The 23,233-nt window shown below is 48.9% G+C and overlaps 2 protein-coding genes across 3 annotated transcripts in view; both read right to left on the reverse strand.

Annotated features, from left to right (window-relative positions):
* Positions 1-12,868, reverse strand: part of IP6K1 (inositol hexakisphosphate kinase 1) — a 64,746-nt gene extending 51,878 nt beyond the window's left edge. For both annotated transcript variants that reach the window (XM_045991520.1, XM_045991521.1), the window contains exon 1: positions 12,676-12,868. The gene's annotated coding sequence lies outside the window, so the exon portion shown is untranslated. The remainder of the gene's footprint in view (positions 1-12,675) is intronic.
* A 1,936-nt stretch (positions 12,869-14,804) lies between these two features.
* Positions 14,805-22,404, reverse strand: CDHR4 (cadherin related family member 4). The gene is made up of 19 exons (XM_045992262.1): positions 22,356-22,404; positions 21,844-22,028; positions 21,557-21,719; positions 21,391-21,482; positions 20,753-20,863; positions 20,018-20,121; positions 19,680-19,816; positions 19,211-19,394; positions 18,961-19,114; positions 18,603-18,696; positions 18,115-18,318; positions 17,895-18,034; positions 17,510-17,660; positions 17,205-17,425; positions 16,829-16,971; positions 15,814-15,870; positions 15,626-15,713; positions 15,414-15,441; positions 14,805-14,926 (listed from the first exon to the last, which is right to left on the reverse strand). Exons 1-19 carry the CDS (start codon positions 22,402-22,404, stop codon positions 14,871-14,873), a joined length of 2,361 nt encoding a protein of 786 aa, XP_045848218.1. The 3' UTR covers positions 14,805-14,870.
* Between the last annotated feature and the right edge of the window lie 829 nt (positions 22,405-23,233).

Raw genomic sequence — 23,233 nt, forward strand, 5'->3', positions numbered from 1 at the left:
TAAGCAGATGAAAGCGAAAGCAAAAATGAAAAAGCTCAGGGCACCTGGGTGGCTCAGTGGGTTAGGCCTCTGCCTTCGGCTCAGGTCATGATGCCAGGGTCCTGGGATCAAGCCCCACATCGGGCTCTCTGCTCCGCGGAAAGCCTGCTTCCTCCTCTCTCTGCCTGCCTCTCTGCCTACTTGTGATCTGTCAAAGAAATAAAATCTTAAAAAAAAAAAAAAAAAAGAAAAAGCTCTATCTAACCTACTTTATAATTGGTCCTGAATCTAAACATTTGTCTAAATTCATGACAAATACAAAATGCCATGTTACTTCTTAAAAAGAGCTGTTCATTTAAAAAAACAAAAAACAAAAAACCAAGCATCAAGATTTTGTATATAAAAAAAAATTACTACATGGAGATTTATAGAGGCTTTATTTATAATCGCCAAAACTTGGAAGTAACCAAGATGTCCTTCAAAAGGTGAGTGGAGAGGGGTGCCTGGTTGGTTCAATCAGTTAAGCGTCAGGTCATGATCTCAGGGTCATGAGATGAAGCCTGTGACAGGCTCCACTGCTGGGCTTGGAGTCTGCTTAAGATTCTCTCCCTCCCTGGGGGCACCTGGGTGGCTCAGTTGGTTAAGCATCTGCCTTTGGCTAAGGTCATTATCTTGGGGGCCCAGGATCAAGCTCCATTTCGGGATCCCTGCTCGGTGGGGACTCTGCTTCTCCCTCTCCGTCTCCTCCCCACTGCTCATGCTCATGCTCTGTCTCTCTCTCAGGTAAAGAAATAAAAATCTTAGGGACACCTGGGTGGCTCAGTTGGTTAAGTGTCTGCCTTTGGCTCAGTTCATGATCCCGGGATCCTGGGACTGAGCCCCACATCGGGCTCTCTGCTCAGCAAGGAGCCTATTAACCCCTCTTCCTCTGCCCCTCCTCCAGCTTGTGTTCCCTCTCTCTTCCTTAGTCTCTGCCTCTCAAATAAATAAATAAAATCTTAAAAAAAAAAAAAAAGAAAAGAAAAATCTTTAAAAAAATTAAAATTCTCTCTCCCTCTCCTTTTGCTCCTCCTCTACCCCCCCAAATGTATGCACTCTCACAAAAAGAATAAATAAATAAATAAAATAAGCAAAAGGAGAGTGGATAAATAAACTGTGGTCCATTCAGACAATGAAATATTAGAAAGCTATATTAGAAATATAGCTCAAAAGGGGCGTCTGGGTGGCTCAGTGGGTTAAAGCCTCTGCCTTCGGCTCAGGTCATGATCTCAGGGTCCTGGGATTGAGCCCCGCATCGGGCTCTCTGCTCAGTGGGGAGCCAGCTTCCTCCTCTCTCTCTGCCTGCCTCTCTTCCTGCTTGTGATCTCTGTCTGTCAAATAAATAAATAAAATCTTTAAAAAATCAATCAATCAATCAATCAATAAAACCTTTACTTTCTGATAAATTTGGAAATCCTGAATATTCTCTTAAAAAAAAAAAGAAATATAGCTCAAAAGCAATGAGCTATTAAGCTCTACAGACACAGAGAAACCTTAAATGCATATTACTAAGTGAAAGAAGTCAATCTAAAAAGGCTACATATTGTATGATTCCAATTATAGGACGTTCTAGAAAAGGGAAAACCATGAAAACAGTAAAAATACTAGTGGTTCACAAAAATAGACTCATAATGGATGAAAGACCTCAATGTGAGACAGGAATCCATCAAAATCCTTGAGGAGAACACAGGCAGCAACCTCTTCGACCTCAGCCGCAGTAACTTTTTCCTAGAAACATCGCCAAAGGCAAGGGAAGCAAGGGCAAAAATGAATTATTGGGACATCAAGATCAAAAGCTTTTGCACAGCAAAGGAAACAGGCAACAAAAACAAAAGACAACTGACAGAATGGGAGAAGATATTCGCAAATGGCATATCAGATAAAGGGCTAGTATCCAAAATTTATAGAGAACTTATCAACTCAACGCCCAAAGAACAAATAATCCAGTCAAGAAACGGGCAGAGGGCATGGACAGACATTTCTGCAAAAGAAGACATCCAGACTGCCGACAGACCCATGAAAAAGTACTCCACATCACTCGGCATCAGTGAAATACAAATCAAAACCACAATGAGATACCATCTCACACCAGTCAGAATGGCTAAAATTAACAAATCAGGAAATGACAGGTGATGAAAAGGATGGGGAGAAAGGGAACCCTCCTACACTGTTGGTGGGAATGCAAGTTCGTGCAGCTTGGAGGTCCCTCAAAAAGTTGAAAATAGAACTATCCTACGTCCCAGCAATCTCACTACTAGGTATTTACCCTAAAGATACAAATGTAGTGATCTGAAGGGGCACATGCACCCAAATGTCTATAGCAGCAATGTCCACAATAGCCAAACTAAGCAAAGAACCTAGATGTCCATCAACAGATGAATGGATAAAGAAGATGTGGTCCATATATACAATGGAATACTATGCAGCCATCAAAAGGAATGAAATCTTGCCATTTGCAACGACATGGATGGAACTAGAAGGTATAATGCTGAGCAAAAAAAGTCAATCAGAGAAAGACAATTATCATATGATCTCCCTGATATGAGGAATTTGAGAGGCAGAGAGGGGGGATTGGGGGGTAGGGAAGGAAAAATGAAACAAGACGGGATCAAGACAGAGACAAACCATAACAGAGTCTTAATCTCACAAAACAAACTGAGGGGAGGGGTGGTATGGAGAGGGTGGTTGGGTGATGGACATCAGGGAGGGTATGTGCTATGGTAGTGCTGTGAAATGTGTAAGCCTGACAATTCACAAACCTGTACCCCTAGGGCAAATAATACATTATATGTTAACAAAAATAATTAATAAAAAAAAAAAAATACTAGTGGTTGCCAGGAGAGAGGGACAGATGAAAAGGAGCGCACTGGATTTTAGGACAGCCAAACTATTCTGTATACTATAATGGTGGATACATGCCATTTCACATTTGTCAAAACATTTTATGGAATGTACAATATCAAGAGTGAACCCTAACATAAACTATGGACTTTGGGTGATAATGATGTGTCACCATCGGTTCACTGACTAACAAATGTACCACTCTGCTGTGGGATGTTGATAACAGAAGCTATTGGGGAAGGCGGGGGTCAGAGGGTACATGGGAACTCTCTATACTTGACATTTAATTTTGCTATAGACTTAAAACTGCTCTAAAAAATAAGTATTTTATAAAAAGCCAAATTACGTAAGTGTTCTAATTTTCTATCTGGGTGGTTGTTAGACAAATGTATACATGTATAAAAATCAAATTCTGGGGGCACCTGGGTGGCTCAGTGGGTTAAGCCTCTGCCTTCAGCTCAGGTCATGATCTCAGGGTCCTGGGATTGAGCCCCACGTCGGGCTCTCTGCTCAGCGGGGAGCCTGCTTCCTCCTCTCTCTCTGCCTGCCTCTTTGCTTACTCGTGATCTCTCTCTGTCAAATAAATAAATCTTTAAAAAAAAATTTATAAAAAAAAATCAAATTCTGTCCACTTTATATGTATTTTACCTGTATTTATAAATATATGTATTCATATATTTATATGCATATGTATTTTATTTATATGTATTTCAATAAATTACTTTGAAAGAAGAAAATTAATAGGGCCAACTAATAATTTGAGGGCAAATAACATCTGCGCTTAAATTAACACTGGAAAGCAGAGCCTTGACGAGGCATGGGCATTGTCCCAGCACTGAGACTCCCTAGCTCTGTGGCCTCAACGTATTATTCTCATTTTCCTCCACCGTAAAATGAATGTACTACTGCTTGTCTCATGGAGCTGTTAAAAAAGAAATTTTTTCTCATCCACTTAGTTATTCAAAAGAAAAACAGGCACACCAGGAAATAAAGATTCCAATCAAGTGAGAGGAATTTCATATACTGGTTCTCTCTCCCAACAAACTATAAGAACTACAGTGAACTATAAATATAGACACTGGGGCACCTAGGTGGCTAAGTCAGGTAAGCATCTGCCTTCAGCTCAGGTCATGATCTCAGAATCTTGGGGCTCCCTGCGTCTGCTTCTCCCACTGCCCCTCTCCCAGCTCGTGCTCTTGAGCTTGCGCTCAAATAAATAAAAATATTTAATAAATAAATAAAGATACTTAATATTTTTAATAAAATGCCCTCCAGAGAAGTAGTGTTTTGGGGCGCCTGGGTGGCTCAGTTAAGTGTCTGCCTTCCACTTAGATCATGATCCCAGGACCCCACGTCAGGCTCCCTGCTCTGCGAGAAGCCTGCTTCTCCCTCTCCTGCTTCCCCTGCTTGTGTTCCCTATCACACTGCATCTCTATCAAATAAATAAAACTGAAAGAAAAGAAAAGAAAAGGAAAGAAAAGAAAGAAGGTTAGTTAGTTTTAAAAGTTAATTTTCTTACTTCAGCCAACTCCCATATGAAAGTTTCATTCCTCTTAAATCCCCACCTTACCTTCCATAAAGAACATACCATTTCAGTAGCTCCATTAGAATCAATTTAATTCTTTAAGAGACCTGGGAAGCTTTAAAAGAGGACTCTGATAACCAAGAAACTAGTCACTGACCATTGGCCCAAGAAGTCAATGGTGAAACAGAATGCAATATGCCAAACAGAGTTAGGAATACGCAAAATGTGGAAATGACTTTCAATGGGTGTGGGTGGATTTAAGGGATGAACATTCTTCATCAAAAGCACTGCGTGCTGCTCTCAGAAATGAAAATCTAGAACCTTTAGATGACCCTCTCTTTGGTGCCAATTTTCTAACACTACACATGGGAGATTATCAGACAAAGAAGCTTCAAACTTTAAAACGTTGCATGTGAATTAAAATTAAAATTCACGGGGCACCTGGGTGGCTCAGTGGGTTAAAGCCTCTGCCATCGGTTCAGGTCATGATCTCAGGGTCCTGGGGATCGAGTCCCTCTCTGCTCCATGGGGAGCCTGTTTCCCTCTCTCTCTCTGCCTGCCTCTTTGTCTACTTGGGATCTCTCTCTGTCTGTCAAATAAATAAGTAAGAAAAAAAATTTTTTTAATTAAAATTCACATGCAACGTTTCAAAGCAGCAAAATAAATGCCATATGACTCACAGTCTAAAGAAGCAGTGTCCACTGTGGCAACTGGACCTGAACACTTGCAAAGGCAAAAATCACCAGGGCCAGGCTCCAGAGAGAGATGAAGGACGAATTCTGTGAACAAAAAAACTTCCTGGTCTGCATCAATTAGCAGAAATCCAGGAGCACCTGGGTGGCTCAGCTGGTTAAGCGTCTGACTCTTGATTTCAGCTCCGGTCATGATCTCAGGGTCATGAAATTCAGCCCTGCGCCAGGCTCCTCACTGGGCATGGAGCCTGCTTAACATTCTCTCTCTCAGGGCGCCTGGGTAGCTCAGTTGTTAAGCATCTGCCTTTGGCTCAGGTCATGATCCCAGGGTCCTGGTATCAAGCCCTGCATAGTGCTCCCTGCTCAGCAGGAAGCCTGCTTCTCCCTCTCCTACTCCCCCACTGCTTGTGTTCCCTCTCCCGCTGTCTGTCAAATAAATAAAATCTTTTTTTTTTAAGTTTAAAAAAAAAAAAAGATTTTTTTCCTCTCCCTCATTTGCATTTGCACTCTTCTACCCCTGACCCCCCCCCCCATCAAAAAGAAAGAAATCCAGAAGCATGACAAGCACTGATAAAAGTTCTAAAGCAAACAGACCCCCTCCATCTAGAAGCTTGTGACCACTTGTAATAAATAGTTCCTGGTTACTTCAATTTGCCACCTCAATGGAGCATCATCAGTTCTTAACTCAGTATAGGCAGATATGGAAATCAGGTAAAAGCAGAAAATTAAGCGTGGAGCGGAGAACTATGATGCAGGAATAGCAACAGGACTGCTTTTCAACTTTTCCTGAAACAGTGTCCCACTGATGTAGTCTGGGAGTCAGAGCCATTCTACTCTCAGATGTATACTGAAAAGAAACGAAGGTTCGTACACACACCGACTTGTATAAGGACATCTACTGCATCTCTCTTCATAACAGTCCCAAACTGGCAACAACTCACATGCCCATCAGCAAATGGTATAACCATAAAAGAAAATACTGTTCAGGAATAAAAAGGAACACAACAAAATGGATGAACCTCAAAAACTCATACTAAGCAAAAGAAGCCAGATACAAAAGACTTCTCATTATTCTCAGTAGTTCTATTCTACCAAGTCACTGCTAACACCAAGTTAGCAAATATCAAGCCGCCACTACTAAGGGCAATACAGGGTTAGGTTTCTGTGAGCTTTTAGTCACATTTTTGTCATCCAATCAATTCATAACCTTCCAGAGCTACATACATGATATATATAACCTTGTATGTTTATTTTTTCTTTAAGATTTTAGTTATTTATTTGACAGAGACAGACACAGTAAGAGAGGGAACACAAGCAGGTGGAGTGGCAGAGGGAGAGGCAGGCTTCCGGCCGAGCAGGGAGTCTGATGCAGGGCTCAATCCCGGGACCCTGGGATCATGACCTGAGCTGAAACCAGATGTTCAATGTCGGAGCCACGCAGGTGCCCCGTATGTTTCTGTTTAAAGACAGTTTAATATACACTAGTCCCCCTTTATCCACTGTTTTTTGATTTGCACAGTTTCGATCACTCAGAGTCAACCAGAGTCCAGAGCAGATGGTCCTCCTCCGAAGGTATGGTCAGAAGGTCAGTAGTAGCCTAACACTGTCACAATGCCTATATCATTCACCTCACTGCATCTTATCATGCAGGCATTTTATCATTTCACATCATCATAAGGGTGAGTATAAGAAGATACTGTGAGAGAGTGACAATATTTGTGTAATTTTTATTACAGTATGTTGTTATAATTGTTCTACTATATTATTAGTTATTACTGTCCCTTCCTGTGAGTGATTTATAAATTTAACTTTATTACAGGTATGTATGTGTAAGCAAAACATAGTACATACAGGGTTCAGTAACATCCCCAGTTTCAGGCACCCACTGGGAGTCCTGGAAAGGATCCCCTGCAGATAAGGGGGGACTCCTGGATATTATTGCCACATTAACACAGCACTCTCAGCCAACAGTACTGTGAGTCATGTCGAACGCAACTTACCTGATACACGTATTTTCTCCGTAAGGGGTATCACAACCTTCTCATGCTTAGGAAGATTAACAGCATATCAGCACTACACTTGAGAGACATTTTAAAAAGCAAAATCCACCCCCCCTCAAAAAAGGCAAAATTCCCAACAAAAAACACAAAAATATGAAAAACCATGGCACTAAACAGACCATGAAAAGGACACTTGTTTACAATATTAAAGCTGAAGCAGAAGGCAGAGTGTCACCTTGTCCACTGGGAATGGACACAACAGGCAACTCAAATTTTTTGCCATTTCTGATCCGCAAAGGGTTTTCTTTCACCAGCTAAGGGCTCAAATTTTCTTAATTCATTGCCAAATTTAAGAAAATCAGGAAACTTCACATAAAAATTCAGATTTCTTGTTTTCTTAAAAAAAAAAAATCACAAGGGGCGCCTGGGTGGCTCAGTTAGTTAAGCAGCTTCCTTCAATTCAGTTCAGGATAGTAAGGTTCTGGGAATGAGCCCCATGTTGGGGTTCTGGGATCGAGTCCTGTGTTGGGCTTCCTGCCCAGCGGGGAGTCTGCTTCTTCTCTCCCTCTGTCCCTCCCCTCCAATTTGTGGTTTCCCTCTCTCACTCACTAATTCTCTCTCAAATAAATAAATAAAATCTTAAAAAAAAAAAATCACAAGATCTGGTAACACAACTGGCTGGAACTGAACAACAGTGGCCCTTTAGATAAGACCTGTGCTTGCTAGATCACCCTAGGTCCTACCTCTCTATTCAATGCCCTTACTTTCCACTTCCCAAAATTTGTTGCCAGCTAGCCAGTGCTGTAAATGCATCATTTACCAACACAGATGTTTATATAATATATTGCTGACTGCAAACAGGTACAAGTCAGGATGTACAGCATTACCTCATTTTTGTAAAAATTAAAGACAGCGGGGGAGGGGCGCCTGGGTGGCTCAGTGGGTTAAAGCCTCTGCCTTCGGCTCAGGTCATGATCCCAGGGTCCTGGGATCGAGCCCCACATCGGGCTCGATCCCAGGGTCCTGGGATCGAGCCCCACATCGGGCTCTCTGCTCCGTGGGGAGCCTGCTTCTGCCTCTCTGCCTGCCTCTCTGCCTAGTTGTGATTTCTGTCAAATAAGTAAAATATTTAAAAAAAAAAAAAAGATAAGTGTACTCTTAATTCCCTTTATCTAAAAAAAAAAAAAAAGGGGGGGGGAAAGCCTTGTTATACACTAAAACACAGGGAAGTTAAAGGATGATCCTTTTTTATTTCTTCTTGTTACTTAAATATTATCTTTCTTTAAGCTAGTGAATATAATTACCTACCTAAGTTATTTTTTATAGCAGCTTTGAGTTAGAATCATACGATTCACCTATTTAATGTGCACAATTCAGTGGCTTTTAGTATATTCACAGACATGCACAACCATCACTAATTTAAAACATACTCATTACCTGAAAAAGAAACCCCGTAACCTTATCTATCATTCCCCTATGCTCTCATCCACCTCCAAGCCCTAAGTAACCACTAATCTACTTCCTATCTCTATAGACTTGCCTATTCTGGATATTTCATATAAATGGAATCATGTAATATGTGATCTTTTCTGTGTCTGGCTTCCTTCACTTCACGTGTTTTCCAGGTTCATCCATGTTGCGGTATGCATCAGTACTTCATTCTTTTTTGTTGCTAAATAGTATTTCATTGTATGTATATATGCTTTATTTATGCATTACCAACTGATAAGACAGTTGAGTTGTTTCCCCCTTTGGCTATTGTAAACAACACTGTATATGAGGGGCGCCTGGGTGGCTCAGTGGGTTAAAGCCTCTGCCTTCGGCTCAGGTCATGATCCCAGGGTCCTGGGATCGAGCCCAGTATCCGGCTCTCTGCTCAGCAGCCTCTCTGCCTACTTGTGATCTCTACCTGTCAAATAAATAAATGAATAAAATCTTAAAAAAAAAATAACACTGTATATGAACATTCATATACAGGTTTTCGTGTGGACATGTTTTCTTTCTCTTGGGTAGATTAACTAGGAGTGCGATTTGTCGGTCATAGGGTAACTATTTAACCATTTAAAGAACTGCCAGACTCTTTTCCAAATCCTGACAAAGGCACAGACCCACAAGCACAAATATACAAAATGCCCAACTCCTCCCTGACTATATCATTTTACATTCACACCATTCTCTGTGTATGAAGGCTTTTGATTTCTCCATATCCTCACCAACACTTGTCATTACCTGATTTTTCAATTACAGAATAAGTCGTTCATAAGTGTTCATTCAATCCTAACACACCCAGATTTTTATGTTCTTCAAACTGCTTTTATGCATGGACATCAAATTTTATACTTGAAAAGAGTCCAGTCAGGGCATCTGGGTGGCTCAGTCGGTTAAGTGTCTGCCTTCAGCTCCGGTCGTGATCCCAGGCCAAGTCCTGCATTGGGCTCCCTGCTCAGTGGGGAGCCTACTTCTCCCTCTCCTTCTGCCACTCCCCCTCTTAATGCACTCTCTCCTCTGTAAAATAAGTAAATAAAATCTTTACCAAAAAAGAAAAAAGAGAGAGAAAGAGAGTCCATTTCTAGACCTACTCACCTAGACTGCCCACCTTCTATAAAACGAAGGGACAGGAGTAAATGATCCCAACTCCCTCCCGCAAATGAAACCTTAACAGAAGAGATCAGCAGCAAATTTGCTAAGCACTCAATAAAACAAAGTCCCTAATGGGGATCCAGCCCTCAAGTGAACACATTTTCCCATCAAAACTCATTTGCAATGCCTCCTATATAAGTGCAACTTCAAACCATAGTAGCAAATGAAAGTCTTGATCTATCACTTTTTTTTTAGAAGATTTTATTTATTTACTTGACAGACAGAGATCACAAGTAGGCAGAGAGGCAGGCAGAGAGAGAGGAGTGAGCAGGCTCCCTGCTGAGCAGAGAGCCCGATGCAGGGCTTGATCCCAGGACCCTGAGATCCTGACCTGAGCCCAAGGCAGAGGCTTAACACACTGAGCCACCCAGGCGCCCCGATCTATCACTTTTCATAAAAGAACCAAGATATCTTAGGTTGTCTCACTGAGAATCCATTGCTCCAATCCTGCTGTAATAGAGGAGAAGAAATAAAATCTAATTTAATGTGGGGCAAAAGCACAGATCGAGTGGCACAAACACACAAAATCCCCAAGTGCTCCCTTGTCCCTGAGACAGAGTGTACTGTGCAGCTTTTCCCCAGCTCTCCCATCACGGCTCCCCACAGTCTCAGGGCAGCACTGAAGGACATAATACTGACACATTTACAGCAGCCCAAGGTGGCAGTGAGAACAAGACCCAACCAAGAAGAATGTCTAAGAATGCTGGCATCCAGTGCTATGTTCACCCAATGCATGTTTCCCAAGAATCAATACTGGATCTTAGCCAGGAAGGGGATGGACCACACAGCCCCTTCTGAGCTGCAGAATTACTGTTTTTAGGCTTCAGTTCTGCACTTTGAGCAAGTTCTGCCTCTGTCCTGCAGCACTGAGGATAAGCCTCCATAAGGCACTGGAGGTGCAAGCACTCCAGGCACAGTAAGAGGTGGAGATCCATGACCACCAAATCCCCATTTCTATGGATTTATTCTGTCCATTTCCCTGTTTAAATACAGAAGGTGTTCTGAACTCAAATGTTAACACTCTTGTAAACATTTAGTTCTCATCTACTACATGCAATGCAAGACATAAAAATACAGTCTCTATAGTAGGACAGGGGTTAGGTCTTAGAGGAAACAAACAAACAAAAATTCTTAAAAGAACAAATACTAGGGGTGCCTAGGTGGCTCAGTGGGTTAATTAAACCTCTGCCTTCGGCTCAGGTCATGATCTCTCAGGGTCCCGGGATAAAGCCCCACATCAGGCTCTCTGCTTAGCAGAGAGCTTGCTTCCCCCTCTCTCTGCCTGCCTACTTGTGATCTCTCTGTCAAATAAACACAATCTTTAAAAAAAAAAAAAGAAAAAAAAGAGCTAATACTATTTTGGTTTTTTTTATAAGGGCAATAATGCTACTGCAGGTCAGAGTAGCCCCAAGGACTGGAATGTCTGGGGACTGTTTCATAAAGAGGACCTGAACTGGACTCTGGAGAAAAGAAAAGTGGAGATGAAGAACTGGTATCCCAAAGAGAAGCAAAGCCATTGCATTCGGCTGGCAAGAGAACTGTGTAAGGAAGTATCTATCGTGTATGGAATGTCTAGCAAATCATTTGGCTAATGGGAATTAGGATAAGCCCTGGAGAGGTGGGCTGGGGCCAGACCTTGAATGCCAGGTTAGGACATCGGATCTCATCCCATAAGCCTGCAGCAGTTTCTGACTTCAGTGTAGGATCTCCAGTCTCGCCAAGTGTGTCTATTGCTCATAGTAGTTAAAAGTGCTGACATTTACAGGTAAATTACATAAATACAAGGAACAATCTTTGTTTCTCACAAGTAAGAATACAGCAACAGGCCGCCAGCCTCCTCTGGTTCAGTATCTTCTCCAAAAGGACCTCCTGATCAAGGAGCTGGTTTCTTTCAAAATTAAACATTCAAGGATGACAGGATCCTGACAGAAGCACACAAAGTACTGTTGCTTGACTTACTTCATTCAGGCTTTTTGTACAACCACATACAAGGAGCCTGTGCCAAAGAGCCAAGGGACCACCAGGAAAGAGCACCGTGTTTTGGAGCACTCAGAACTCTTCCTAGACCTGCACACCCTGCCCATGGTCTGTAACCCTCCCAACCTCACAGGAAGGGGGCCTGACAGTGTTTTCATTGGGCAAGATACATTTAGTCTCTTAAAAGTTAATGTGACAATTCCATACCATCCACAACGACAAAGATAAGTTTCATTTCCTTTTCTGATTCTAACACAGTCCCACATTTCCTTTGTCTCCTGATGACACGGGCAGAACATCTACCTCTTTAGGAGATAAAACAAAGTCATCACCATAATATTCACTTTCCTCTAGAGCCAAAAGACCTTACCACAAGTCCAAAAAACGGTCAGAAACTAAAGAAATTGTGTTCCAAAATAAAACTCGGGCATCATGGACTTATTTAAGCAGGCTCTTCAGGAAGAAACACACACTGAGCTCCAAGGAGCACAGGAGGCAGGCGATGGGCAGAGCCTCAGCCTGCCAGAATCACAGGGCCGTGACACTGGCCTGCCTGGGTTCGTGGGGGGCTTTAGCCTGCTTCGTCTAGTCTTAGTTCTCAACTAAGTGAAAAACACTCGCAAGAACCACATTTAAGAAAGAGGTAGGTGTGTATTTCTCACTCGGGAGCAACAGAAGATTCCCGAGAGCACCAGGCGGGCAATGGACACGTTTCAGCGGTGCGGGTCAGAGGAGATAATTTCCCGCTACCCCACCGGCCGGCCTTTGGGCGCAGGGCTCTCAGACCTCTCCCCGCGGCCGTCCACCGGCCTCGGCGCTGGCTTCTAGGAGGCTCCACGGGCAGCGGGTCAGGACGCTCGAGCGGTGCGAGCGATGCTTGGCGGATGCCCCGGCCCCGCGCGCGCCCGCTCCAACCCCGCGCCCGCCGCCGCCCGCCCCGCCGGCGTCAGGCCGGTCTTTCGGCCCGGCTCCTGTCACTCACCGGCCCGGCCCGGGCAGCGGGCGCCCACGGCTCCCCACGGGAGCTGGGCCCCCCGGGCCTCCAGGTTTCGGCCCGCCCCCGGCAGGCAGCGCAGGTGGATGAGCCCCACAGCAGCGGCCCCACACCGGCCGCTCGGTCCAGCTCCCGGCGCTGCCCACTGGGTACGGATCAACAACAAGATGGCGGCCAGCCGAGGGGGCGGGGGCCGGGCGTCATAGTAACCAGGACGGCGAAGAACCCGCCCCAGCTGAGGCTGTCTCCAATCAACAGCCTCTTCGTTCGACGCCTTGGGGAGTGCTTCTCGCTGACAGGTCAACCGGCCTGTCCGTCAGAGCCTGCCTCTCCCGGCGCTCGCCGAACGCCTCAGGACGTGACTGTGACGGCAAGGGCTGGCGCATGCGCGCCATTCCCCGAGTTGCTGGCGGCAGAGCTTTTGCTGGCAGCTCTTGAGGCTCTACCGCCCTTGGCCTTTTTGCGTGTGCAACCTTTTTGCGGAGCCGACAACGTGTTCCCACACTCGCGCCCAATTAGGGAACGCCTGCTGTGTACTATATGCTTTTTTGGTCACCCACCCTGGAAGAGAGGGCTTGTTGTCTAGATTCACTGGTGAGGAAACTGAGGCTCAGAGGGGGAGGCCTGGCCAGGGTCACGCCACCTCTGGAAATGAGGCACTGGATCTCGTACCTACTCCTACTGATTTCAAAGCATAATACTCCCTTCCCAACGGCTTCCCCATCTTTGCCTCTCATCAGTGACGAGGTGCAGCCATGTGTGCTAACCCCAAGCAGTCCCTGGCCCATTGCCCATGTTCATCTTTATGCCACCTTGAGTTCAGTGCCCAGCACAAGATCTGGCACACAACAGAAACTCCTCTTCCTGCCCTAGAGCGTCTTGAGTGCCTGACACGGCTTTTGCCCTAGACTGTCATGATATATCTCAGAGGCTGTGAGTCCTAGGAAAACGGTTATCACTTCTTCCTCATACAGAGCACCTAACTCTGGGCTTGGCTTCGGGGTTAGGAGCTCAAATGCAATCACATAGTCTAGAACCACATCAAGTGCCAGAACTAGCTAGTTATGTGACTTTTGAGACTTAGTTGCCCCATCTATAAAACGAGGATAACAATGAGCCCTTAGACCTGGGTGAGTGCTCAGGAAAGTCAGCCTATAACTACACTTCCAATAACAGCCTGCTATCAGGTTGCTGTCCCTGGGGCCAGCTAGAACACCCTCACTTTGCCGGGAGCACCATGAAGCAGGTTTTTCCTATGAAAGTCACTCGGCATCTTCCCTGACCTGGGACAGCATAACTGGCTTAGGAAGGGAATCCTCCACTGCCCTGAGAGGGTTCGGGTCCACAGACTTGGCAGAGGGGAGAAGACTGAAAGAACTTAGGGATATCTCAGTAAAGGCAACCTCTACCCAGAGAGGAGGTCCTCTTGGAGAGCTGGCAGTAACCTGAGACCTGATTCCAGGCCAGGCAAGGGGAGTGACCTAGCCCCACCTCCAACAGAACCTGCATTCCTGCAAGTTGTTGTAGGCCACCTGGCTGTGTGCAGGAGCTCAACTCAGCTCAGCATTGGAAGGGCTGAGAGCCAAGAAACGAGAAGAAACAGATTAGGAATAAATGGGAATATCCCGTCAGAAGGGGGCTACCACCAATCCCTCCATACCCTTCCTTCCTTGGATCCTCAAGTCTGCACCAACTCTCACTTCAGTGCAAAAGATCCAGATCCTTCCCAAGAAAACCTCCCCCACACAGTTTGCAAACAGCACTGGAGGTTGGTGAGGGCCCCCAAACAGCAACAATATCTTCTATTCAGTGGGGAAAGGAAACTCCTTGGCCCTCCCCATCTGCTAGAGCGGGTGGTCTCTGAAAGGACAGGCTGACCGGAGGCCTCTCATGTCACAAGCAAGGATAACAGCCTCTCACTTCTGCATTAATCACGGTCAGTCAGAACATCCTACAGTGCCTTCTCAAAAGATAATCTTACTACTCCCTAGAGTGCCCCCAAAAGGCAAGGCAGTCTCCAAGTAAGAACAAAGAAACACAGATCTCAGAGCTTCTCCCACAGGTGGGTTTCAAGCCTGGGACTCTTCTGTTTGTAATTTTGTTTATTATAGAATCAACTTGCAGTCTCAGCTCCTGATCATGGGAAGAAGGATTGCCACACGTAGTGAAGCAGCTTCTTGGCCTCAGAGCCAGCGCCGGGCTCCCGTGAGCGTGTTGAACAAGTATTCTCTGCCTGTACCTGAGCTCAGATGAACAGGAGCGGGAGAGGGCACTGCTGGCTTCAGCAGGACAGCCTCCTTCCCTTAAAGGTAGGGAAGACATTCCAGGACCCCTGAGGAGACCCTCCTTCTGCTTGATCCAACGTGTTCCCGCCCTCCTTTCTCAGCCATCCTGTGAGGTCTGGCTCAAATGTACAGGAAGCCCCCTTGATTCCCACAGACTGGACACTAGCCCCCCAAGCCCAGGGCCAGATTACAGTAAAATCACTGACGACCATGTAATATCTGAGGGCCCCTGCCCTCACCACCCTTTCCACCATAGGCGGGAACCAAACCAGGTCTGAGTCTGACAGGTGTTTGAGAAACATTGGCTGAAAGGTGAATGGGGGTGAGAACAGACCCCATTCAGGGAAAGAGTAGCTAGCCGTGGTCAAAGGAGATGCTGAGATGGACTAAGGAGAGAAAGTGGACCCAGGTAGAGAGTGGTCTGGGAAGAGGGGGACTCACGGGAGTCCTGTGCTCTGCCATCGAAGTGCTGCTGATGGGGAGAATGAGAGGGGGCAATGAGTTGAGCCCTGCCCCCAGGGAACAGCTGGAGGTCTTCTCCCAAAGGGGTCAGGAGCCCCACTCTCTCCTCCATTCACAAGGAGGCAGGCTTGACAGGGGAGTACTCTGAAGCAGCCTCTGTGCCCACTATACAGGACGGTGGGTTGGCATACCAGGCTCATGACACTGCTGGGTGCCCGGGGCATCTCCATCCTCGGTGCCTCTGTGAACCCCTCAATGGACTCCTCAGTTCCCTGGATACTAGGGCAAAGCAAGAGCAAGAATAAGGATAAGGCTCTTGGTCCCAGCCTGAGTTTAAGAGATGGACTCTCAGGCATTGAGGTACGTAAAGGAGCCTGACCTGTTTAGTAGCAGAGCCTCGGCTGATTTGCTTGGTGTCTGCAGCATCTGGGCCAACCTAAAATGCCAGGAGGTGGGACCAGTCAGTGAGGGGAGCAGACTTGCTGGCTCCAGGAACCAGCACCATTTATCTGCCCCTTTATACTGGGGCCAGCCGATGTCTGTATGCAATGCCCACATTGTTACCCCCAACCTTCCCCTGGATTCAGTCCTGAGCCCACAAAACAAAGTCATTCTTGGGGGCAGGACTGGTTTGAAGTGAAGGGTAGGGGTAAGAAATAGGGATAAATACGGGCGCCTGGGTGGCTCAGATGGTTAAGTGTCTGCCTTTGGCTCAGGCCATGATCAAGGGATCAAGGTCCTGAGATCAAGCCCCATGTCAGGGTCTCAGGTCTGCGGGGAGTCTGATTCTCCCTCTCCCTCTGCCTCTCCCCCTGCTTGTACTCTGTCTCTCTCTCTCTCTCAAATGAATAAATAAAATCTTAAAAAAGAAAGTAAGAAAGAAAGAAATAGGAAGGGGCGCTTGGGTGGCTCAGTGGGCTAAGCCTCTGCCTTCGGCTCAGGTCATGGTCTCAGGGTCCTGGGATCAGCCCCGCATCGGGCTCTCTGCTCAGCAGGGAGTCTGCTTCCCCCTTCTCTCTGCCTGCCTCTCTGCCTACTTGTGATCTCTCTCTCTCTGTCAAATAAATAATATCTTTAAAAAAAAAAAAAAGCTTTAAGGAAGAAATAGGGATAAATGCCCAATGCATGACAAACTCTGAATCTCAAAATACTGGGCCTCATCCACACCCAGCCCATTCCAAGACTAGGCTCTGCCAATAAGGGAGACAACTTCCTCCCAGTGCCTCTCTGCCTCTAACCTGAAGACCCCTGGAGGGAGAGCGGCCCGCATTAATATGAGTTTTCCTGCACATCAACTTGGGCATTGTCACCAAATCTTGGTGAAACCACATATCATGGATGGGGTCCATTAGTGGGCTGGGGTGAGACAGAGAGCAGAGAGATAGAAACCCTACCCCTGGAAGAGCCTGCTGAAGAGCCAGCCCAGAGCCAAGAGAAAGAGGGCACTTGTCAGAGTCAGCACCACCACAAACCAAGGTTCCGGCTGCCAGAAAGCCTCCACGTCTGTCACAAGCAGGGGTGTCATCACTGAAGGCACCTGAAATGGGGGCCACAGCCCTGCCAAAATGCCCTGATCATCCAGCCTTCAGACCCCTCCAAGAGTTGGGCTACCCCACACCCCGGAGTTGCATTTCTGAATTGCTAGACTCTTAACACTCAATGACTCCCTCTGGAGTGCCTTCCCCCATCGTTCTGCCTGGAAAACTGGGTCTCCTCACCCTTCAAGATCCTCTCTCCCCACCTCCCAAGGTCCCAAGGGCCCCCCCTCACTGGGGATCTGTGGGTGTGGTTGGTCACTGTGCTGGTGCTCCAGGGAATGAGATGCACAATGACAGTGGCTGTGGTGCTGAGGTGGGGGATGGAGGGACCTGCATCAGCCACCCGGATCAATAGCTCATAAGTATGGGGCTGTTCTGGCCAGGGGGGTCCCCACGTGACGCTCTTGTGCACCAGGATGGGTCCTTGCAGGCTGAATCGGCTCTGACTGTTCCCTGAAAGCAAAGTGGCAGAAGTAGGGGACTACTGCTGGCGTTGGGCTCCTTCCCCAACAGCCCAGTAGCCCCCACAGCCCTCACCTCCCACGATGCTGTAGGAGAAGGCCCGACGCTGTGGCTCCTGAGGAACCTGACATGACACCTTGGTCACCTCCACGCTATGGCCCAGAGGAGCGTAGATGGTGAGTTCTTGAAACGGGGGGTGACACTTGGGGGCATAGTCATTCACATCCTGCAGGAAGGTAGCCAGATCACCCCAAATCCCCAGGCTGGCCCCCCCACTCAGTATCCCCCAACCACAGCCAGAGCCCAGGTGTCAGGAAACGGGTTCCAGAGTTTCTATGAGGAGGCACCACTTCCTCCAGCCAACCAGTGGAGGAATCTTAAGTCCTGGGTAGAAAAGCAGAATGCCAGAGGAAGATGTGAACACTTTCCAAGTGTTTCCAAGGCCTCGGGGCTCCATTACCTCAACCTCGATGGTAATGGTGCAGGAGCCAGAGCGGCGCTGGGCGGGGCGCTGGTCTTGGCTATGGTCAGTCACCAGGACAGTGAGCCTGTGCAGTGTCTGCAGCTCGTAGTCCAAAGATCCCAGGAGGTGAACCTCCCCTAGAAGAGGTGCCCACAGCCTCAGCCTGCAGAGTCAGCTCCGGTTCCCTCCCTCCATCCCAGCCCCGGCACGGAAGTACCGCTGAGACGGTCCACAGAGAAGGCGGTGGGCCCACCAGAGATGTAGTACTCGATGCTGTTGTGCGGGTAATCCTTGTCTGTGCCCACCACAGAGCCCAGCAGGGTGTGGGGCCCTGCATCCTCCCGGATCCGGAATGTGCGAGGGACACAGGTTGGGGAGAACTCATTGACAGGAGTCACCATCACCAACACTGGCACCTCACCTAGAAGCCATTGGGTGGTCAAGGAGCTGGTTTGGGGTGTCCAGCCCTTTCCTGGGGTCTAAGGAGGGAGTGGGTCTGGAGGACGGAAGGGCAATAGCCATTCCTTGGGTGGAGAGGGCGATGTCAAGGAAAGGAGAGAGAATGCCCCACCCTAGGAGTCTGATGTGGAGAAAACCCTGCCCTATTGGTTTCTGTGGGAAGTGAGGTGACCCTATCTTCAGGATAGGGAAAGGGGTACAGAACAGCGCTATCCTGAATATCCAGGCCTAGGTATGGTCACTCACTGGTCATGGGGGGCTGACCACCATCGAGCACCAGGATGGAGGCTGCATGCTGAAAGCAGGCCCCAGGAGTGTCACAGTCCAGTGTGGCATTCACCTGGCCAGAGGGGCCACAGAGTGAGGCCAAGCCAAGGCCTGGGAGAGCCTAAAGCCACCCTGGGCTGCATGAGGTCAGGGCATCCACACACAGTCAACCCTGAGCCTGTTTCCTGGACTACAAAGCAGATTGACTCCCCCATCCAGGCCTTCACCGTCATGGTCTCAGCTTCCGCAGAACCTTATCTCCCCCTGCCCCCGACTGCCCTCCACCTTCATGTCCCGGAGCACCCTGCACATGGGTCTGGAGGCGGGGACTGGGCACCTCCAAGGCCCCGCCTCGGAGGCAGAGGCTAGCTGGACCAGGCGGGCTGTGGAACCGCAGCTCGTAGTCGAGGGGGGAGCCAGTAGAGTCGGGATCAGTGCAAGTGAAGGTTTTCAACACAGTGCCCACCGGCGTGGTCTCTGGGATTTCAGTCCTGGGAGCAGAGTGCGGGCGGCAAGGCAAGAGTAGAACAGGACCACGAGCCATGGCCATCCCCCCAATATCTTAGATAAGGTTCCTGTGTACTCACACCAGCATCGCTGGGAGACAGCGCGGGGGCCAGCGGTTGACCGAACGCACGTTCACCGTGACATCGAGGTCAACGCTGGCCCACGGCCTGCGCCGCTCATAGGCCTTCACCTGAAGCCTAGTGACCGCTGCGCCCCGGGCCTGCGCCAGCTCCAGGGGTGCGGTGGTGCGGACCATGCCGTCCTCTGGGCGGGGAGGGGTGGGGAATTCTGAGTTTAGCTGCGCCCACAGCTCAATCCCGTCCCCATCCTCCCACCCGATCCACCGCACCGCGTGGGCGCTGAGCCTGCTCCTTCTCGCCACCTCCTCCGAGGCTCGCCTCTAATTCTAGTCCAGCCTCCCAACGCCACCTCGCCCCCATCTGTCCCGGCTCCAGCCTCGTTTCTCAGGAGGGCAGGGAGATAGCGTGGGTCACTCTGGACCAGCTGCAGGGGCATGCTGCGCCACCACCACCCCCCAGTGCCCCTCACCACGTCCGACGGAGAAGAGTGGGCAGGGCACCGGGGAGAGGATTTCGTAGCGCACGTCTAAGCCTCGGGCTCGAACCTGAACTACATTACTGCCAGGGGCCAGGTCCTCCAGGATGGTGACATTCGGGGCCTGTCCCCTGGACAAAAAGGGCGGGGGGAGCTCTAGCTCGTGCCAGCTCACGCCACCCCGGGCCCTGTCCACAGGCCCCTCCCCCGGGAGTTTCCTCATACAGGAGCTAGCTGGGGAGGCCTCAGCAGCCCCACACCTCAACGTTACTCCTAATTCCCTGGGCCTATGCCTTGCCACCCCCACTGTACCCAGGGTAGGGGAGCCTTACAGGAAGGAGATCTGACTGGAGGGATCAGGCAAAACTTTCACCTTCAGCATCCTGTGGCAGCTTTGATTTTGGCCAAAGCTCACCAAAACCTCAAGCAGGAAGACCTACAGTGCACACAGAACAGGAAGGGGACTGGTGGGTCTACTGTATGTCTTTGCATAGTCTTCCCTCCAATAGGCACCCCCTGCCTCAGGCCCTCCATGGACAAGGAGCCCCAACCCTCACTCTACCCCAATACCTGTCACTCTGCTGACAGGTACTCCTTTGAGTCCCATTCTTTGGGGCCATAAATTCTTCTTTTAGGAAGCAAGCAGCCCCCAAAAGTGTGATATCTGAGTCATTCACAATGCAACATCATCTTAGAGTTACTAAGAGCCCATCATTAAGACACAGAGGTTTTAAAGAAGGAACTTCTCTATTCTTCTCCAGACTAGCCACTTTACCCAGAACTTTCTCTTCCTATGTAACTGCTCTGAACACTCTCAGTCCTATTAAAGGCATTGGGAGCTCCCAGAGCCAGGGATCCCTTTTCTTTCTGGAACTCCAGAAGCCAGCACAGAACCAGGCCAGTGTGAGAGAACAGCTAGCATGTGGCAACAGGTACAGATGTGGGCTATGTCTGAATATGGCAGCAAAATTTCAGAGACCAAGAACAAACAAACCTGCAGGAAATGGTGGCTCTTGTCTATTACATGCCCCATCTGTGGGTATCCCCAGGTTCCAAGTCAAGCTCACCTTTGGAGCCTGGCCTTTGAGGCCCTGGGATGGTGCTAGCAGCCAGCCTTGCCCATTGATGGAGAAAGGTCCAGGGAAATATGGAGGGTCCTGGGCACTGTTGATGCTTACCTGACAGGACAGTGATGCTGGAGACCCCAGCTCCACCCCCAGTGCCCCACACATCCCTGTTGAGACCCCCCAACACCCCAGCTGGTACCTGCCCACACCCAACGCTCCCATACCCCACCACAGGATGACTCCCCAACCTCCACCCTGACTCCTGGCCCTGATCCTCAATCTTTTCTGCTTTTAAATCAATTATTTTGTTTGTTTAAATGACATTTCTTTTTTTGGATTCCAAGTGTGATACAGAGTTTTCATGAAGAATTCAGAACTCTGAGGAGAGCCAGAAAGAACACAAGCCCCTGAGATGTCCTTGCAGGACAACCATGGTCCTCAGGGGGAGGGCAACCCTTAGTGGCTCTCCTCAGGAACACGCCTCACGCAGAGGCTCAGCACACACTAAAAGGGCCCTCCACATTCTGTGTTTGGCCAGAGAGGAGCTGGGCCAAGGAGGGGCCAGGTTTGGTGTCCCTAGGTGCCTCCCCCATCCTGCTGTCCCCCCCAATCCCCAACTGCTCACGTCCTGGGCTCACCTGGGCACGCTGGAGTTGCAGGCCTGGAAGCAGCAGAGTGTACAGCTGGGCCCCAGGGGTGACCGTTTCCCGAACCTGAATGGTTTCCCCAGCTAGCCAGAGGGGCAGTCAGGGAGGCTCTGCTCAGGCCATGCCGCCCAGCCCTGCCTGCTGCCCCTGGCCTCACCTGGGTTGGCAAATTGGCTGGCGCATGGGCTGAAGCCAGGGTCCCGGTGCACGCCCACAGAGAGGGGTGCCTCCCACACATTCTTGCCACATGTGAACCGCAGCTGCAGTCTGTAGTGATTCACTGCCAGGGCATCCAGCCGGGCCGAGCTGCTTAAGGTCACCTGGGCAGATGGGTGGTGCCATGTGGGACTCTGGGCTCTCCATCCCCCTACACTACCTCTGGCTTGGGGAATTGAGGGCCTGCCCTTGTCCCCCCATGCTTCCCATCTGTGCCCAGGACCCTACCATGGCCATGTAGGTCTTCTGCTGCCTGTTCAGGCTGGGTGGGTTAAAGAAGGTGGTCGGTGGCTGCACGTAGAGCAACTCCAGGGTGGGCATGTAAGACGTGCAGTTGACGGAGAAGGAATAAAGGACGGCACCCGGTCCCTGGCTCTCAGAGACATTTATGAACCAGGGAAGGCCGTGGAGTTCTATGAGGAAGAGACAATTCAGACTGGAGGCCCCCACGCATACTGGCCTTCGGCTTCAGGGCCCGGTCACGTCTGGGGCCAAGCAGCCAAAACTCTTCCTTGTCCCCCACATCCAACCATGACTCAGCTCACTGAACAAGAGTGAGGACTTGGTTGAGGAAGCAGCCATAAGGAATGAGGGTCAGGGAGTTAGATCTTTGTCCTTGCTTGGCTCACCCACAGCCCCTGCCCTGCATGGTAGCTTATCTGAGAAGAGTCATGATCTCACTGCACTGTGGAGGGTGTTGGGGCATGAGAAGTGGGTTCCCCCACCCACCAGCTCCTCACCAGAGACAACCAGAGCTAGCAGAAGCACCGGGGGCCTGAGCAGGGCCATGGTGGCCTGAAGACACAGACAGCAGAGGAGACTCCGGAAGACCAGACGTGTTTGTCAGGCCTACCCTGTTACCAGGTCAGTTGCTTAAACACTGCAGGGCAGGCTGGACTCCTGGGCCTCCCAGGTCCCAGCCCCGCCCATCCCTGGTGACTTGAGCTCTAGACTCCAGACAGGCACTAGGAGGCCTGGGCAACCCCAAGGTTTACTGCCTCCAGTGAATTCTCCCATTTGTTACTATAGTCCACAGGAAATGTTAGGGGAAAAGGATTGAGCTTCTGGTAGGGAAACAGGCTCAGGGAAGGAAGTCTTGCTCATGCAGTCTTTGGAGACACAAGCACAGCACCCAGGAAAACTGGGTTAAGGACTTGCTAGGCCATAGAGTCCAAATTCCAATTGCCCACCCCCTCTCACCATTGAGAACATTATCTGCCTATAAATCTGAGCCCAGCCATCAACAAAATCTCTTAAAAGTTGCCTACATTCCAAGAGCAAGAAGAATCCTTTATCTTCGGGGCTATCAACTGGAGCGGGCACAAAGTGTCCTGGAGTGGCTGGGGAGAGTCTATACCTTGATCTGGGTGACAGCTGTACACGTGTTTACAGATTTTAACATTCATTGAGCTGCACCTTTTTTTTTTTTTAAAGATTTTATTTATTTATTTGTCAGAGAGAGAGACAGAGAAAGATCACAAGTAGGCAGAGAGGTAGGCAGAAGCAGAGGGAGAAGAGCAGGCTCCCTGCCGAGCAAGGAGCCCGATATGGGACTCGATCCCAGGACGCTAGGATCATGACCTGAGCCGAAGGCAGCTGCTTAACCAACTGAGCCACC

The sequence above is a fragment of the Meles meles genome, chromosome 20 (assembly GCF_922984935.1).
Source record: "Meles meles chromosome 20, mMelMel3.1 paternal haplotype, whole genome shotgun sequence".
Taxonomy (NCBI): Eukaryota; Metazoa; Chordata; class Mammalia; order Carnivora; family Mustelidae; genus Meles; species Meles meles.